The sequence below is a fragment of the Physella acuta genome, unplaced genomic scaffold (genome assembly GCF_028476545.2).
Source record: "Physella acuta isolate Inbredline_101_S28 unplaced genomic scaffold, ASM2847654v3 ptg000072l, whole genome shotgun sequence".
Taxonomy (NCBI): Eukaryota; Metazoa; Mollusca; class Gastropoda; family Physidae; genus Physella; species Physella acuta.
The window spans coordinates 166942-185000 of NW_026731592.1; the positions used below are offsets into that span (position 1 = coordinate 166942).

Here is an 18059-nt window from a genome sequence, read left to right on the forward strand (position 1 = left end):
CAAAGTTGGCAGACGCAAAAATAAAAATCGTTTTGTTTTTCGTAAAAAGTAATTGTATTTAATTATTATTTTAATTAGAGTTGCATTAAGTTTAGGTATAACGGGCAGCGTTGAGAGTGTAACGAATTAGTAAATTAAAAATGGATTAAAAATCATGTCTTTATCCCGAGTTGCCATCCCCCGTAGTGTTATATAAGAATATTCGAGAAAGTTTAGGGGGGAATCACACTCGGTTTATTTAATTACTTCAATTAAAAAAAAATAGAATAGAATATCGTAGAAAAAAGAATTGCGCACCAAGTGAACGCCAAACAATATGTGTATAATATTGCGGAATATTATTAGTATTTAATAAATTCACATGCGATTTTTGAGAAATCGGAAATAGCGTAAATTACTAGATTCTACTGCTGGTTAAAGGAAATTACTCAAAATTTTAAAGAAAGCAGAGGGTTAGATCTTTTACTTACATGTGAAATTTCATTTTTCTATCTGAAACAGTACTCAAGTTATGGGCTTCTGAAAATTTGAAAGTAGAATAAGTTCCACTTCCGGTTACCCGAAATCGCAGAAAAGTTGATACAGAACTACAAATTTGATATAATACTTATATATGAAATTTCATCAACCTAGCTGTAACGGTACTCAAGTTATCGTGTTCACAGACACACATACATATACACACAGAGATACGGACAAATTTGCAAAACTATGTTTTTCCGACACAGGGAGGGTAAAACGTCGAAATATGTAAAAGTCTCGATTTTTTTCTTACTTTCTCGTATACGAAGTAAAGAGGGAGTATTGTAATCGTGCAAATATACATATATTGTTTGGCGTTCACTTGGTGCGCAATTCTTTTTTTTCTACGAGATTCTATTCTATTTTTTAAAAGTTTAAGTAATTTAAAAATGGATTAAAAATCATTTCTATATCCCGAGTTGCCATCCCCCGTTGTTTTATATAAGAATATTCGAGAAAGTTTAGGGGAGATCACTCGCGGTTTTTTTTTTTTTTTTGCTGGGTTACAATACTTCCTCTATACTTCGTATACGAGAAAGTAAAAAGTTAACATTGGCTAAGAACGGTTACGACTGCTAGCTCTGAAAGTAAAAAGTTAACATTAGCTAAGAATGGTTACGACTGCTAGCTCTAAAATCTCGAGTTCCGATCAAGTCTGTAGGACGTCCATGAGTCCACACAGCTTTAATCGGTACCTGGCTCACGTTAGGGAAATTAGACGGCTAGGGATAGTGCTACCCATTTTGTCTATCTGTATATTCCGGTCATCTATATGGATGAACTCTACTATATCTGCCCAATGTGTATCGGGCACGAACGAGAAAAGATAATAATGATGATGAGGAGAAAGAATGAAAAATGAACATTGCAGAACCACGAGAGCGACGTCATGTAAAATTTTATGAGGTCAGTGATCGACCGTTAGTTGATTGATCAACCGTTAGGTCAGTAATCGACCGTTAAGGTATCGGGGGGGGGGGGGGGGGGGGGGGGGGTAACGGTCCAATTAAATCTCACCCGGTGAGAAACGGTCGAGAGCCATCGACCGACGGTTATTGAAATCCGACCTGATAACTAAGGACAGGAACTAACGATGACTGACAGCATGCATAGGATCCAGGGAAGTCATAACGTTGGTGTCGTAATATGTAGGGGGGGGGGGGCTGGATATGACGGATACGAAGGCTAGTTGGTCTGTGTGTGTGTGCATGTGTGTGTGTGTGTGTGTGTGCATGAGAATTGTATGTTCGTGTGAGTAGTTTGTGTGTGTAGATGCATGTTTCTGAACTGCCTGGATGTAGATGTGTGTTTATGTACCTGTGTGTGTGTGTGGTGTGTGTGTGCATGTAAATTACCTGTGTGTGTTTGTGTGAGTAGGTATGTGTGTTTCTGAACTGCCTGGGTGTAGATGTGTTTCTATGTATATGGTGTGTGTGTGTGTATGTATGTGTGTGTGTGGTGTGTGTGTGTGTGTGGTGTATGTGTGTGTGGTGTGTGTGTGTGGTGTGTGTGTGAGTCACAAAACCAGCCACCCAGCAGTCTGTTGTTGTAAGTCCGGCAGTGAGCTGCTCTGTTTTACACCAACGGTCACTCGAAGTTTCCCGAACAACCGGACGGCTCGGGCGTGCAACTAATCGAACACTGAAATCACTTGGTCGTGGGAGGGGGTGTGGGGGAGGGGGTAAAGAAATGTTGAAATTGGCTGTTGAAAAATTCCTCAAGACGCTAATCCTCTTCAAGTTTTTTCATCTAACTTTAAAAAAAAATCTGATTGGGTGATTGATCGAGAGTATTAAAAAAATAATTCTTTATCAAACAGTTTGTGTAAACTACTAAATAATTGATTGCGTTGATCTGAGGTTTCGAGTTGATACCCAGGGGTAAAGCTTTATATAATTAATCGTTAATTAGCCGAGAAACGTATTAATTGTGTAGACGCCACATTCTTATTACCAGAGTTTCGATTTAAAAGAATTGTGTTGAGTTTAAAGCAAGGATAGAACAGAAGACACGAACTAAATTTTGGCCGAGCGGCGGTCAGAACAGACACAACTTATGTAAGTCGATAGTTAGTCAGAGTTTCTTCCAGGCATCTCTTCGGGGGGGGGGGGGGGGAGGGAAAGTCTACCCCCCACCCCCCCGAACGAGATGGATTTTATATAGTAAACATACACTTTTACTAGTGTCCACCCCCCCCCATCCCCGAAAAATGTTGACCGCCCCCCCCCCTCCGAAAATTTCAATTGCCCCCCCCCCCCCCCCGGAGAAAAAAGTCTGGAAGAAACACTGCAGTTAGTGCAGCCGCCTTTTAACCCTTTTAGTGCATGTTTATATGCGTTTATATTCCTTCATACAAACATAATAAACATAACTTAAACCCTTTTAGTGCATGTTTATATGCGTTTATATTCCTTCATACAAACATAATAAACATAACTTAAACCCTTTTAGTGCATGTTTATATGCGTTTATATTCCTTCATACAAACATAATAAACATAACTTAAACCCTTTTAGTGCATGTTTATATGCGTTTATATTCCTTCATACAAACATAATAAACATAACTTAAACCCTTTTAGTGCATGTTTATATGCGTTTATATTCCTTCATACAAACATAATAAACATAACTTAAACCCTTTTAGTGCATGTTTATATGCGTTTATATTCCTTCATACAAACATAATAAACATAACTTAAACCCTTTTAGTGCATGTTTATATGCGTTTATATTCCTTCATACAAACATAATAAACATAACTTAAACCCTTTTAGTGCATGTTTATATGCGTTTATATTCCTTCATACAAACATAATAAACATTTTACTTATTCAATTTATCTGATCTAGACATTAAGTGATTCGTCTAGACTCTAGACATTCACTGACCCGTCTAGACAGTGACTGACCCGTCTAGACAGTCACTGACCCGTCTAGACATTCACAGATACGTCTAGACAGTGACTGACCCGTCTAGACAGTCACTGACCCGTCTAGACATTCACAGATACGTCTAGACACTCTATGATCCGTCTAGACATTCTCTGATCCGTCTAGACATTCGCAGATCCGTCTAGACAGTCAATGACCTGTCTAGACATTTAGTGATACGTCTAGACATTCACTTATCTGTCTAGACATGCATATGACTCTATACTAAACAATTAGAAACCATTTTACTGAACTTGTACACTGATATGGTCGACGACGATAATCTTTTGACCAAGTTTCTGATAAAAATAACAAACTTCATTACAGGCCAGAAACCTTGTCCAACACCTCATGGTCAACATAGTTCCAGACAAATGACGGACAAAAATGCTTTTATCAGTCGTCAACAGCTGTTGTTAGGGGGTGAATGTATCGAAGGTCGTAGACCCTGTTTGTTTGAAGTCACGCCCCCCCCCCCTGAAATGAGAGTAGTAAAAAAAAATTAATAGAAAATGGAAGGGGGTTGTTGACATAGGAACCAGACGCCCAACCCACTTCTACTATTGCGGTCATTAAAAAAAAAAGATGAAACTAAAAACGAACCTTGAGACCGCCTCACCCACAATACCCCCCTCCCTTCCCTTTTCAAATCTTACACCAGCATATGATGACGTCATAACGCGGGTATATTTACACGGCTGGGCCGAGCTAATAATAAAATAAATGTCCACTTCCTCAGACACACCCCCCTGATGTCACCCGATTCACTCAAGTGTCTCGTCCACTCTCAAGCCGTCTGCACGAAAGAGAGGCTCATATAGGCAGACGGCAAGCTCAAATAGGCAGACGGCAAGCTCGTATAAGCAGACGACAGGTCATATAGGCAGACGGCAAGCTCGTATAGGCAGACGGCAAGTTCATATAGGCAGACGGCAAGTTCATATAAGCAGACGGCAAGCTCGTATAGGCAGACGGCAAGTTCATATAGGCAGACGGCAAGTTCATATAGGCAGACGGCAAGCTCGTATAGGCAGACGACAGGTCGTATAGGCAGACGGCAGGCTCAAATAGGCAGAAAGCATGTCATATAGGCAGAAGGCAGGTTAACTAGGCAGACGGCAGGTCATACAGCAGACGGCAGGTCATACAGCAGACGGCAGGTCATAGAGCAGACGGCAGGTCATAGAGCAGACGGCAGGTCATAGAGCAGACGGCAGGTCATAGAGCAGACGGCAGGTCATAGAGCAGACGGCAGGTCATACAGCAGACGGCAGGTCATACAGCAGACGGCAGGTCATAGAGCAGACGGCAGGTCATAGAGCAGACGGCAGGTCATAGAGCAGACGGCAGGTCATAGAGCAGACGGCAGGATTAGGGAGGACTATGGGGAGCTCAAAGGACGGACAAGCTGAGACCAGCTCCACCAATGAACGCATGTGTCTAAGGCCAGACAAGAAGAGGTCACGTGTTTACCTTATAAGGAGCAAGATGGCGCTCACATTACTGACTCGAGTGGTAAGTAGATGTGGTAGGGGTGGGGATGGTGGGGATGGTGGATGGGGTAATGTGGTGGGGATGGTGGGGATGGTGGATGTGGTAATGTGGTGGGGATGGTACAGCGGTGGATGGGGTAGTGTGGTGGGGATGGTAGAGTGGTGGATGTGGTAATGTGGTAATGTGATGGGGATGGTGGATGTGGTAATATGGTGGGGATGGTAGTGGGGATAGTAAATGTGTTGGGATTATGTGATAGAAAAGTGTAGTGGGTGGTAAAGTCATCTGTATGTATGTATTATACATATAGATTCCTGTAAAATATGGCGCTTTGCTTATGATTGTATTCAATTTAGTCATTCAATTTATTCAATAACGGTAACAACAGTAAGGCGAGGCCTTTTTCACATTGGCCGTTTATAAAAATTTAAAAAATCACAAAAAACAACAACATAATAACAGCATTAAAAAAAAAAAAGAATTGAGTAGTAAAGACATAGCAGTAACATAGCGTCCAAAAATATGGAATAAAGAAATAATATAACAGTTATAATACAAAATGATATAGAATCTGTAATACAAGACTGGTGGTAGTGTGTCAGTCCATCATCGCTCGCTTTTGATTTTGGAAGCATAAAAGTAAACATCACACTATGCATTGCTTTTAAATAGAATCGCATTGTCTTAATATAAGTATTAGAGTAGGGTTTTTTTATGTAACGACTTAAATTTTTTGTATAGTTGCCACTGCTTTTACTGTTTCGCATAACGTAAAGAAAATAGTAAATACACACACATTACTTTCATATATTAAACATATCAATGTCAAATAATATTATTACTCGGATTACTATAAAAATTGGATACATTTAAATAACAGTAGGGTTATAAAAAAGAAATTACCAATAATGTATAATAATTATGCCAGGGGAAGTAATTTAAAAAAAAATGAAATCACGCTAATTAAAAAAAAGTGTGAATGCCATTCCGCAGACATACACGAGGGCATTATTGTTGGAATAATATAATTGGCATGGATTGAGAAAGTGCAATATAGTAGGTAAAACGCGGATATTTGAAATACTGCATTTTGTATATTTTATGGATAAGTTGAGGTATTATAGTCGTTTACTAAGTTGAATGAGGCGGTTCCGCCTGCCTCCCGACAGGGTGCTATGAGGTGCACCGGGCTAGACTGTGAGCACTATGTCTTTACGATTGCATTTCAGTTGTGTTTATGTTATGCGTTTGCCTTTTCGTTTTTTTTTTTTGCGTTTGCATTGTGTTTGTCTTTTTTTTCTTTTGTGTTTGCGTGTTGCGTATGTTTTCGTTTGTGTTTTTTGCGTTTATGTTTGCATTGTGTTTGTATTATTTTTTGTTTGCGTTTTTTTGTGTCGTATTTGTGGTTTCTTTTGTGTTTGTGTTGTGTTTGTGTTTTGCTTTGTTCTGTTCTGTTCCCAAGTTCATACATTTAAAAAAGATTCACCGTAGCGGAGCACGGGTATGCTAGTGAGAATATAAGAGATAAATGTAGCCTCGAATCTCTAATGCAAAAAGTGTGAAATTATTCAGAGTGACATCCCCTGCTTTGCGTATATCAAAGTTAAGCCATGTAGAATTACTTCCCTTGCATATAAGACACCGCTATAAGAACTAGAACCGTCTGGAGTTCAGTTAGGGATGTTTATTTCCGACGTGAAGATACTTCTAAATACAACAGTGTAAATATATTGTAAACAGGCTACAGAAGTATCGCCACCTGTTAGATAGTAAACTCCTAAAGACATCATGTAGGACTGGAATCGTAAACTGGACTGTTGGTGTTAAACGGCCGTGGTCCCTGTCTCATTACGTTCTGTTGTTCACTCAGGTTTAAAGTTAATTAATTTTCTTCTTGATCACCTGAAAACTCCCTAGTTCTATATTCTGTAAACAAAGTGTAGTCGTTAGTGTTGAATCTTTGTCGGCTGTCATTTGAAATGTGATCACCATTGTTTGTGTATTGTTACACACGACTCCATAACGTCTGAGTTTTACCACACAGCCAGAAGTGCTGGAGTTAGGTCGTGATAATATTGGCGTGTGGCGATATTCAGTTCGTGGTCTCTGCTTGGTTAACATTCATTTTTAATCCAGTCAAGCTTGTGTCACCATCTCAAGTCAAGTCTATCTCGTATCAACACTTTCAGTCAAAACTATTTGGTGTCACTACTTTCAGTCAAGTCTATGTCATGTTACCACTTTCAGTCAAGTCAATAATGTGTCAAAACATTCACTCAAGTCTGTCTAGTGTCACCACTTTCAGTCAAGTCTACCTTGTCTCACCACTTTCAGCTAACTCTATCATGTGTCACCACTTTCAGCAAAGTCTATCTTGTCTCACCCCTTACAGTCAAGTTTATGCAGTCTCACCACTTTCAGTCAAGTCTATCATGTGTCACCACTTTCAGCAAAGTCTATCTTGTCTCACCCCTTACAGTCAAGTTTATGCAGTCTCACCACTTTCAGCCAAATCTATCTTGTCTCACCACTTTCAGTCAAGTCTATCTTGTCTCACCACTTTCAGTCAAGTCTATCTTGTCTCACCACTTTCAGCCAAGTCTATCTTGTCTCACCACTTTCAGCCAAGTCTATCTTGTCTCACCACTTTCAGCCAAGTCTATCTTGTCTCACCACTTTCAGCCAGGTCTATCTTGTCTCACCACTTTCAGCTCCATCTAACAAGCTCAATCATCTATTCAAGTCACTGGTAACACAACCCACCAGGGGTCGCTACTCTCATAATTTGTTTCCTCCCGCCCAGCCCCCCCCCCCCCCGTGGGGACACCCCAGCGTCTAGCAAACGACTGACCACAATTCCCCACACGTACCGCCGGCTCGGCGCTGACCTACCGGAAGTGATCAGGCTGATCGAACAACAAATCAATCAGACAATTAAAACCTTCCGCGGTTCGAGTACCTTCAGATTGCTCGCAACAAACATAAAAAAATTGGACCAGCAGACACGACCACCCACTCCCCCCCCCCCCCCACCCCATCATCCCCCGTCATCTAACTCGAACAAAAACAGTGAAATCGGAAATTCCCAATCGACAAACACGCAATGAAACGCGAGACTTTCCCTCCCAGTTCAAATATTCCAGTACACAAGCGATCGAGTCACCCAAGTTAAATGTCGTCACCGTGATGTGATTGGTCCAAGTCTAAACATGACGTCGTTAGCTAACCTAATTGAAAATACTTCAGTTTAAATTACCTATACCAACACATCTCGATTTTAAGTGTTATACTTGTACTAGTCGACAATGCAGACATAGTTAAATAGTATAACCGCTAAGCAAAACTAGTCACACTGGCTAAAGTATTGTAATCTGCGACATCAACTATACGTATAGGAGCGGCGTGGTCGGGTAGGTAAAGCTCATGACCGCTAAACCGAAACGTCCCGGCAGATGTGCCTCGATAGCTGGGGCTAGCGATTCATCTAGGAGAGAAAACGTCAAAATCAAGAGGGTTCAGTAAGGAAAGCAGGCTGAAATCGGAGTCAGCAGCCAATAAGACGCATAACAAATTGACACGTAATACTTAATTGTGTTGAGAGGAATAGGGCTTGTAAGTAGGTCAAGAACTTTTCGCAATTGCCAGCTAGTATTTTTCAAACCAAATGAAAATCTTTTTATTAAATCGGTAAAAATAATAATAATAGAAAAGTTACTTTCGATATTGTTTATTTGTTTTTAAAATAGTAAACAATGATAATGCTAGATTACAAGATGTAGACTAGCTTAAAGCAAAATATAGCCTACGTTAAACTGACACTTTTTAAAAAAGAAGCGAACAGTTGGTCAAAATGTATTCGAATTCGAATCAAGTCCGAAAAGTAGTTACAATATTAATATAATATTAACAGACTAGATCAACCAGGACTTGATATAATTCTATTATTAGTTTAAAAAAATATAATTGTTGCATTTCGGGTACTCTTGGTATTTTAAAATCTTGAAGCGAGGCTTAAAATCAATTAGCTGCCATGTTTTTTTTTATAATCAATAGAAATACTGTTCACAAAAATTAATTAAGTCCGACAATTTAAATCTCTCCATGGCTAACGAGATTTCGAATTTTAAGCGAGAGAGAAGGAGACTTTCAAGCCCTATTCCTTCTAACATTACAACAAAGAACGTTGGGGAAGAGAGTATCTATACAAGTCATTGCACGGCTAATACTTGGGACAGAAGTTTATGCTGCAGCGATCTCTAATGTTCACTCGAGTGAAGGGGGTTCCTAATGTTCACTCGAGTGAAGGGGGTTCCTAATGTTCACTCGAGTGAAGGGGGATCCTAATGTTCACTCGAGTGAAGGGGGATCCTAATGTTCACTCGAGTGAAGGGGGTTCCTAATGTTCACTCGAGTGAAGGGGGATCCTAATGTTCACTCGAGTGAAGGGGGATCCTAATGTTCACTCGAGTGAAGGGGGATCCTAATGTTCACTCGAGTGAAGGGGGTTCCTAATGTTCACTCGAGTAAAGGGGGATCCTAATGTTCACTCGAGTGAAGGGGGATCCTAATGTTCACTCGAGTGAAGGGGGTTCCTAATGTTCACTCGAGTGAAGGGGGTTCCTAATGTTCACTCGAGTGAAGGGGGTTCCTAATGTTCACTCGAGTGAAGGGGGTTTCTAATGTTCACTCGAGTGAAGGGGGTTCCTAATGTTCACTCGAGTGAAGTGGGTTCCTAATGTTAACTCGAGTGAAGGGGGTTCCTAATGTTCACTCGAGTGAAGGGGGTTCCTAATGTTCACTCGAGTGAAGGGGGTTCCTAATGTTCACTCGAGTGAAGGGGGTTCCTAATGTTCAAGTGAAGGGGGTTCCTAATGTTCACTCGAGTGAAGGGGGTTCCTAATGTTTACTCGAGTAAAGGGTGTTCCTAATGGTTACTCGAGTGAAGGGGGTTCCTAATGTTCACTCGAGTGAAGGGGGTTCCTAATGTTTACTCGAGTAAAGGGTGTTCCTAATGGTTACTCGAGTGAAGGGGGTTCCTAATGTTCACTCGAGTGAAGGGGGATCCTAATGTTCACTCGAGTGAAGGGGGATCCTAATGTTCACTCGAGTGAAGGGGGTTCCTAATGTTCACTCGAGTGAAGGGGGTTCCTAATGTTCACTCGAGTGAAGGGGGTTCCTAATGTTCACTCGAGTGAAGGGGGTTTCTAATGTTCACTCGAGTGAAGGGGGTTCCTAATGTTCACTCGAGTGAAGTGGGTTCCTAATGTTAACTCGAGTGAAGGGGGTTCCTAATGTTCACTCGAGTGAAGGGGGTTCCTAATGTTCACTCGAGTGAAGGGGGTTCCTAATGTTCACTCGAGTGAAGGGGGTTCCTAATGTTCAAGTGAAGGGGGTTCCTAATGTTCACTCGAGTGAAGGGGGTTCCTAATGTTTACTCGAGTAAAGGGTGTTCCTAATGGTTACTCGAGTGAAGGGGGTTCCTAATGTTCACTCGAGTGAAGGGGGTTCCTAATGTTCACTCGAGTGAAGGGGGTTCCTAATGTTCACTCGAGTGAAGGGGGTTCCTAATGGATGTTGAACACAATAACATTGGAGAAACAAACCATCTTGGTGACATTTTAATTTCATGATGGTTGTCGTGTATCACCGGCCACTCATTTCAATTATCATTCTGTTCTCTCAACTGGTGCCATTTTTGTCTAATGGATAGTTATCTTCTTAATGTCAAGTGTCATTTGGCTCATGAGATCTGTCATCGTACGCGTGTCATGTGCTACGGTGGCCAGAAAACTGCGCACACGATATGTGCACGGAAATTTATTTAATATAAACCGATTAATTATAGACGTGAGCAAAAAATGACTACCTGTACATTGTAGCATAATAGAACATTATCCACAAAATAAGATAATATTAAAGTATATTAGAGTTTGTATTAGTGCATTTTTTTGTGTTTGTGCAGTTTTGCGCTGCGCATTCTTCTGTTTGCGCAGTTTTTTTGTTTTTGTTTTTTTTTTTTTGTTTTTTTTTTTTAGGAACTGTGTGCTATATTGTCTTACCGCGTCTTAATCAAGATAATTATAAAATCCTGGTATAGATTTAATTTATGATACAATTATATACTGAAATTAACCCTCCCTCCCACCCCCCCACCCCCATTCCAGGTGTTCATCCTCCTGACCTTGACGTGTGCCGGGGTGATCACCACGTCCATCTGGCTGATGTTGAACTGCCGGCAGAGCTTCACCACCGTCCGCCCCATGATGCCCGACCACGCCCTCTTCTGCACCAACATGGGCATGCCCGCACTCTTCGCCTGCTGCACCCTCCTCTTCACGGTCTTCGGGCTGGGCTGCACGGGGCGCCGCCTGACGGGGTACGCCCTGATCATCATCAGCTCCGTGGAGATTCTCCAGAGCATCACGACCTTGGCCTTCTACAAGTGCAACACCGTCGCCCACCACGACATCATCGAGGCCGTCAACTCCAGCCTCGTCTCCTGCCACAAGCCCATAGGCTTCAGCACGCCCTTGTTTGTCACCACCAACACAACCAACGCCCTCCTCAACCCCCGGATAAATTACAGCAAACGATTTCAACTATTTACCGAAATGAACTCCTCACAATTAAATTTCCACGACCTTCCATATTCTACTTCTCAACACAAGATAATCCTCCCGACATTGAAGCGTTCAACCAAAGACACCCTCAGCTATTTTAACAACAAAGCCCCTTCCGGGACGAGAACAAAGCCCTCGAGAAAACGCCCCCTGTACGGGGACACCCCTCGCCGAGTCTCCACCAGCGCGCTGTGTCAGCTCACCAGCGACTTCTTCACACAGCTCACCCTCAAGCTCAGCCCCCACGACTTCAACGAATGCGTCGAAGTCTGCCACACCTACCAGGCTGTATGCCAGCTGCCCACCCCGCCGGCGCCCAGCTGGTCACGTGACCGCAGCCCGCGGGAACAGTTCGACACGGAAGTCCTGGAGTGCGGGAACACGGTCAAGGCGCATGTCAACAACCTGTGCTTCTACAACGACCAGATCATCCTCCCGCTCTCCATCTGCGCGCCCATTCTCTACATCATCTTCTCCTTGTCTTTCATCTACTTCTGCTACTGCGACCGGCACCTCAAGGACGCCCCACCCACCCAGGCGCCGGACAGCGAGCCGAGGAAGTCCTGGAGCTGGCGGAAGCTGCCGTGTTTCACGGGGGAGGACTACACGCCGCCGTGCGACTGCGGCACCAAGCTGGCCCGGTGGCCGGGCACGTGCACGCACGGCACGTTCTCCACCACGCTCGACTGCTCACGCTCCACGCACGAGCTCCTGCAGCTTAAGTCCCTGCCCCACGCCGGCACGTCACGTGACACGCTGGCCTCCATACTGACCGATGAGCCATCCGTCACCCGCTGATTGGCTCATGAGCCACACGTAGTCCACTGAGCCACATATGACCCACTGAGCCAACAACGGCCCCGTGACTGACCGCTGAACCACATATGGCCCAGCGACTGACCACTGAGCCACACGTGGCCCACTGAGCCACACATGGCCCACTGAGCCATACATGGCCCACTGAGCCATACATGGCCCACTGAGCCACACATGGCCCACTGAGCCATACATGGCCCACTGAGCCATACATGGCCCACTGAGCCACACATGGCCCACTGAGCCACACATGGCCCACTGAGCCATACATGGCCCACTGAGCCATACATGGCCCACTGAGCCACACATGGCCCACTGAGCCATACATGGCCCACTGAGCCATACATGGCCCACTGAGTCACAGATGGCCCAGTGACTGACATAAAAGCTGCCAAAACGATCATAGAGACCCGCTTAGCTGGGCCAGTAGTAAAGGAATCTTAGCATTCGGTCTTTGAACTCTGAGAAATCTAGAGACGAAGTGACCTTCACTGACCCCTGGCCAAGAGTGACGACACATAAACCTCTCCATTCTGGACAAAAGAATCGTGTGCCAATTTTTTTCATACATACAAGAAATTGCGTGGATAAAATAGATAAACTCTACTTGACCTAACCATATATGGTACTATATTTTTCTTATGCCATTTATTGGAGATGTTTTCCTGCTTTGATAGGAGGTTAGGGTGTGAGGCATTAGCTTCAGCAGCGTCATGGCGCGACATGCAACACGATTCGTTAAGACCATTTTCCCGACAAAGTATCCCAAGTTAGACTTCCCATTCTCCCACCAACACACATTCACACAGCGACCAATCACACAGCAACCAATCACACAGCAACCAATCACACAGCAACCGATCACACAGCAACCAATCACACAGCAACCAATCACACAGCAACCAATCACACAGCAACCAATCACACAGCAACCAATCACACAGCAACCAATCACACAGCAACCAATCACACAGCGACCAATCACACAGCAACCAATCACACAGCAACCAATCACACAGCAACCAATCACACAGCAACCAATCACACAGCGACCAATCACACAGCAACCAATCACACAGCGACCAATCACACAGCGACCAATCACACAGCAACCAATCACACAGCAACCAATCACACAGCAACCAATCACACAGCAACCAATCACACAGCAACCAATCACACAGCAACCAATCACACAGCAACCAATCACAAAGCGAACATTCACACAACGACCAATCACATAGCACCGAATCTGTTGGTATCTTTGCTCCTACATCTACCTGTGTCTGGGAAAACATTTTAAAGGGTCCCAAACCTCAACAATTTTCATTGTGCATTTTGTTCTCCACCAAAGCCTAAATATTACGCCTTGGCATGAAGGAATCAGAAAAGTTAAGTGGAGCTATACCAACAAAAACAAAATAGGACAACTCTAATAGGACTATTACAGCACTATTACTGGAAATCTAGTTTTTTCCCGAGGCCCACCTAGATTTTCCTGTGGACCCACCTAGATTTTCCTGGGGCCCACCTAGATTTTCCTGGGGCCCGCCTAGATTTTCCTGGGGCCCACCTAGATTTTCCTGTGGACCCACCTAGATTTTCCTGGGGCCCACCTAGATTTTCCTGGGGCCCACCTAGATTTTCCTGGGGCCCACCTAGATTTTCCTGGGGCCCACTTAGATTTTCCTGTGGACCCACCTAGATTTTCCTGGGGCCCACCTAGATTTTCCTGGGGCCCACCTAGATTTTCCTGTGGACCCACCTAGATTTTCCTGGGGCCCACCTAGATTTTCCCTTGGTCACGCGTACCTTTTGATCCAACGACGCGATAAAAATTGCTATAATTTAACACCAGACACAAATAAAATTTAAAAAAATGACACAAATTATCCTACCACCAAAATAACTATAAAATTGCGACTTATAGAAAAATAAATGTGGGAAAAATTTTAACGGGCAGACCAGCGAAGTAAAGAAAAAAACAAATACTTTTAAGGTATACATGACCTTGGCCTGATAATTTAGCTGACGTGTTATGTTGCAGACTTTTAAAAATGATTTAAAACAGACAGAAAGCAGTATGAATAATTGACTGACCAAAATTGATCAGAATTTTATTTATTTGTCGTCTGCTGGAAACCACAAAGTTGGTTGAAAAACATGGAGGCGGGGTGTTCTCTTGTGGAGCAGGGGGCTTGAGAATCATTGGAGCCCTTCTACTGAATTATGGAGCCCTTCTGGTGAATAATGGAGCCCTTCTCCTGAATTATGGGGCCGTTCTCCTGAATTGTGGGGCCCTTCTCCTGAATTGTGGGGCCCTTCTCCTGAATTGTGGGGCCCTTCTCCTGAATTATGGAGCCCTTCTCCTGAATTGTGGGGCCCTTCTCCTGAATTGTGGGGCCCTTCTCCTGAATTATGGAGCCCTTCTCCTGAATTGTGGGGCCCTTCTCCTGAATTGTGGGGCCCTTCTCCTGAATTGTGGGGCCCTTCTCCTGAATTGTGGGGCCCTTCTCCTGAATTATGGAGCCCTTCTCCTGAATTGTGGGGCCCTTCTCCTGAATTGTGGGGCCCTTCTCCTGAATTATGGAGCCCTTCTCCTGAATTGTGGGGCCCTTCTCCTGAATTGTGGGGCCCTTCTCCTGAATTGTGGGGCCCTTCTCGTGAATCATGTGGTTGTGGCCCACAGTGTAAACTAGGAGTCAGACACAGTGGTTGTGGCCCACGGTGTAAACTAGGAGTCAGACACAGTGGTTGTGGCCCAAGGTGTAAACTAGGAGTCAGACACAGTGGTTGTGGCCCAAGGTATAAACTAGGAGTCAGACACAGTGGTTGTGGACCGCGGTGTAAACTAGGAGTCAGACACGGCGGCCCTTCTCGTAAATAATCCGGCCCTTCTCGTTAATCATGAGGCCTTTCTCCTGAATTATGGAGCCCTTCTCCTGAATTGTGGGGCCCTTCTCCTGAATTGTGGGGCCCTTCTCGTGAATCATGTGGTTGTGGCCCACAGTGTAAACTAGGAGTCAGACACAGTGGTTGTGGACCACGGGGTAAACTAGGAGTCAGACACAGTGGTTGTGGCCCAAGGTGTAAACTGGGAGTCAGACACGGCGGCCCTTCTCGTAAATAATCCGGCCCTTCTCGTTAATCATGAGGCCTTTCTCCTGAATTATGGGGCCCTTCTCGCGAATAATGAGGCCCTTCTCGTGTATCACGGGGTCCTGTCATCGATATCAATGAAGAATCGCCCTCGCGATAAATAGGAGACCTGCTCGTGTACCATGGGCCACACCCTCGTCAACAGTGTAAACTGGGAGTCAGCCAGCTGGGAGTCAGCCACGGTGGTTGTGGCCCACAGTGTAAACTGGGAGTCAGCCACTGTGGTTGTGGCCCACGGTGTAAACTGGGAGTCAGCCACGGTGGTTGTGGCACACAGTGTAAACTGGGAGTCAGCCACGGTGGTTGAGGCCCACAGTGTAAACTGGGAGTCAGCCACAGTGGTTGTGGCCCACAGTGTAAACTGGGAGTCAGCCACGGTAATTGTGGCCCACAGTGTAAACTGGGAGTCAGCCACGGTGGTTGAGGCCCACAGTGTAAACTGGGAGTCAGCCACAGTGGTTGTGGCCCACAGTGTAAACTGGGAGTCAGCCACGGTAATTGTGGCCCACAGTGTAAACTGGGAGTCAGCCACGGTGGTTGTGGCCCACGGTGTAAACTGGGAGTCAGCCACGGTAATTGTGGCCCATAGTGTAAACTGGGAGTCAGCCACGGTGGTTGTGGCCCACAGTGTAAACTGGGAGTCAGCCACAGTGGTTGTGGCCCACAGTGTAAACTGGGAGTCAGCCACGCCACGGTGGTTGTGGCCCACAATGTAAACTGGGAGTCAGCCACAGTGGTTGTGGCCCACAGTGTAAACTGGGAGTCAGCCACGGTAATTGTGGCCCACAGTGTAAACTGGGAGTCAGCCACGGTGGTTGTGGCCCACGGTGTAAACTGGGAGTCAGCCACGGTAATTGTAGCCCATAGTGTAAACTGGGAGTCAGCCACGGTGGTTGTGGCCCACGGTGTAAACTGGGAGTCAGCCACAGTGGTTGTGGCCCACGGTGTAAACTGGGAGTCAGCCACGGTGGTTGTGGCCCACGGTGTAAACTGGAAGTCAGCCACGGTGGTTGTGGCCCACGGTGTAAACTGGGAGTCAGCCACAGTGGTTGTGGCCCACGGTGTAAACTGGGAGTCAGCCACAGTGGTTGTGGCCCACGGTGTAAACTGGGAGTCAGCCACGGCGGTTGTGGCCCACAGTGTAAACTGGGAGTCAGCCACGGTGGTTGTGGCCCACAGTGTAAACTGGGAGTCAGCCACGGTAATTGTGGCCCACAGTGTAAACTGGGAGTCAGCCACGGTGGTTGTGGCCCACGGTGTAAACTGGGAGTCAGCCACGGTAATTGTAGCCCATAGTGTAAACTGGGAGTCAGCCACGGTGGTTGTGGCCCACGGTGTAAACTGGGAGTCAGCCACAGTGGTTGTGGCCCACGGTGTAAACTGGGAGTCAGCCACGGTGGTTGTGGCCCACGGTGTAAACTGGAAGTCAGCCACGGTGGTTGTGGCCCACGGTGTAAACTGGGAGTCAGCCACGGTAATTGTAGCCCATAGTGTAAACTGGGAGTCAGCCACGGTGGTTGTGGCCCACGGTGTAAACTGGGAGTCAGCCACAGTGGTTGTGGCCCACGGTGTAAACTGGGAGTCAGCCACGGTGGTTGTGGCCCACGGTGTAAACTGGAAGTCAGCCACGGTGGTTGTGACCCACGGTGTAAACTGGGAGTCAGCCACAGTGGTTGTGGCCCACGGTGTAAACTGGGAGTCAGCCACAGTGGTTGTGGCCCACGGTGTAAACTGGGAGTCAGCCACGGCGGTTGTGGCCCACAGTGTAAACTGGGAGTCAGCCACAGTGGTTGTGGCCCACGGTGTAAACTGGGAGTCAGCCACGGTGGTTGTGGCCCACGGTGTAAACTGGGAGTCAGCCACGGCGGTTGTGAGCCATGACTACTACAACTGTACAAGCCCAAGTGTGATGACACCTGGTCTTTCTCAATTATCTCTCAATTATCTCTCAATTATCTCTCACACGATCTAATACTACAGTCGCCCCCTCCCACACCACTAACTCTGTACGCCCCCTCCCACCAATATTGGATGCCTCCTCCTCCACAGCTAACTCGGGACACCCTCCCCCACCTCTAACTCGGGACACCCTCACCCTCCACTAACTTAGGATCGTATGATGGGCCATATTTTGCAGCGTTCCTGTGCCATTTGGGGCCACCAATGCGACACAACATCAGTAGCAGTCATGCAATCCCATTAACGAATGACTCCACAAGGAGCCAAACAGGAAGTCTGTGCGATTATCTCACACGTCTCAACGGACACCAGACCTCACACGTCTCAACGGACACCAGACCTGTACATGGGTCATCTAGTTATCGGGAAACAAATTAGCTGGCTACACATTGTTTAAAAAAAAACAACTTCAAGCTACCCCAAGATCCGACATATTAGTTGATTACATCATTTAGAATTTGTCTGAAATGTGTGTTAAGTGTTGCAGATGTAAATTTATTACGCCCGAGGGAGGAGCTAAACATTTTTACCGTGTTACAGAATTCTAACGTGAGCGG

At 45.3% G+C, this 18059-nt stretch overlaps 2 protein-coding genes across 2 annotated transcripts in view; one reads left to right on the forward strand and one right to left on the reverse strand.

Moving 5' to 3' along the window:
• LOC131952470 (cilia- and flagella-associated protein 300) overlaps positions 1-18059 on the reverse strand; it is a 68300-nt gene that overhangs the window by 32156 nt on the left and 18085 nt on the right. The gene's annotated exons all lie outside the window — the stretch shown is intronic.
• LOC131952449 (uncharacterized) lies at positions 4614-12389 on the forward strand. The gene is made up of 2 exons (XM_059315100.1): positions 4614-4969; positions 11113-12389. Exons 1-2 carry the CDS (start codon positions 4838-4840, stop codon positions 12364-12366), a joined length of 1386 nt encoding a protein of 461 aa, XP_059171083.1. The 5' UTR covers positions 4614-4837; the 3' UTR covers positions 12367-12389.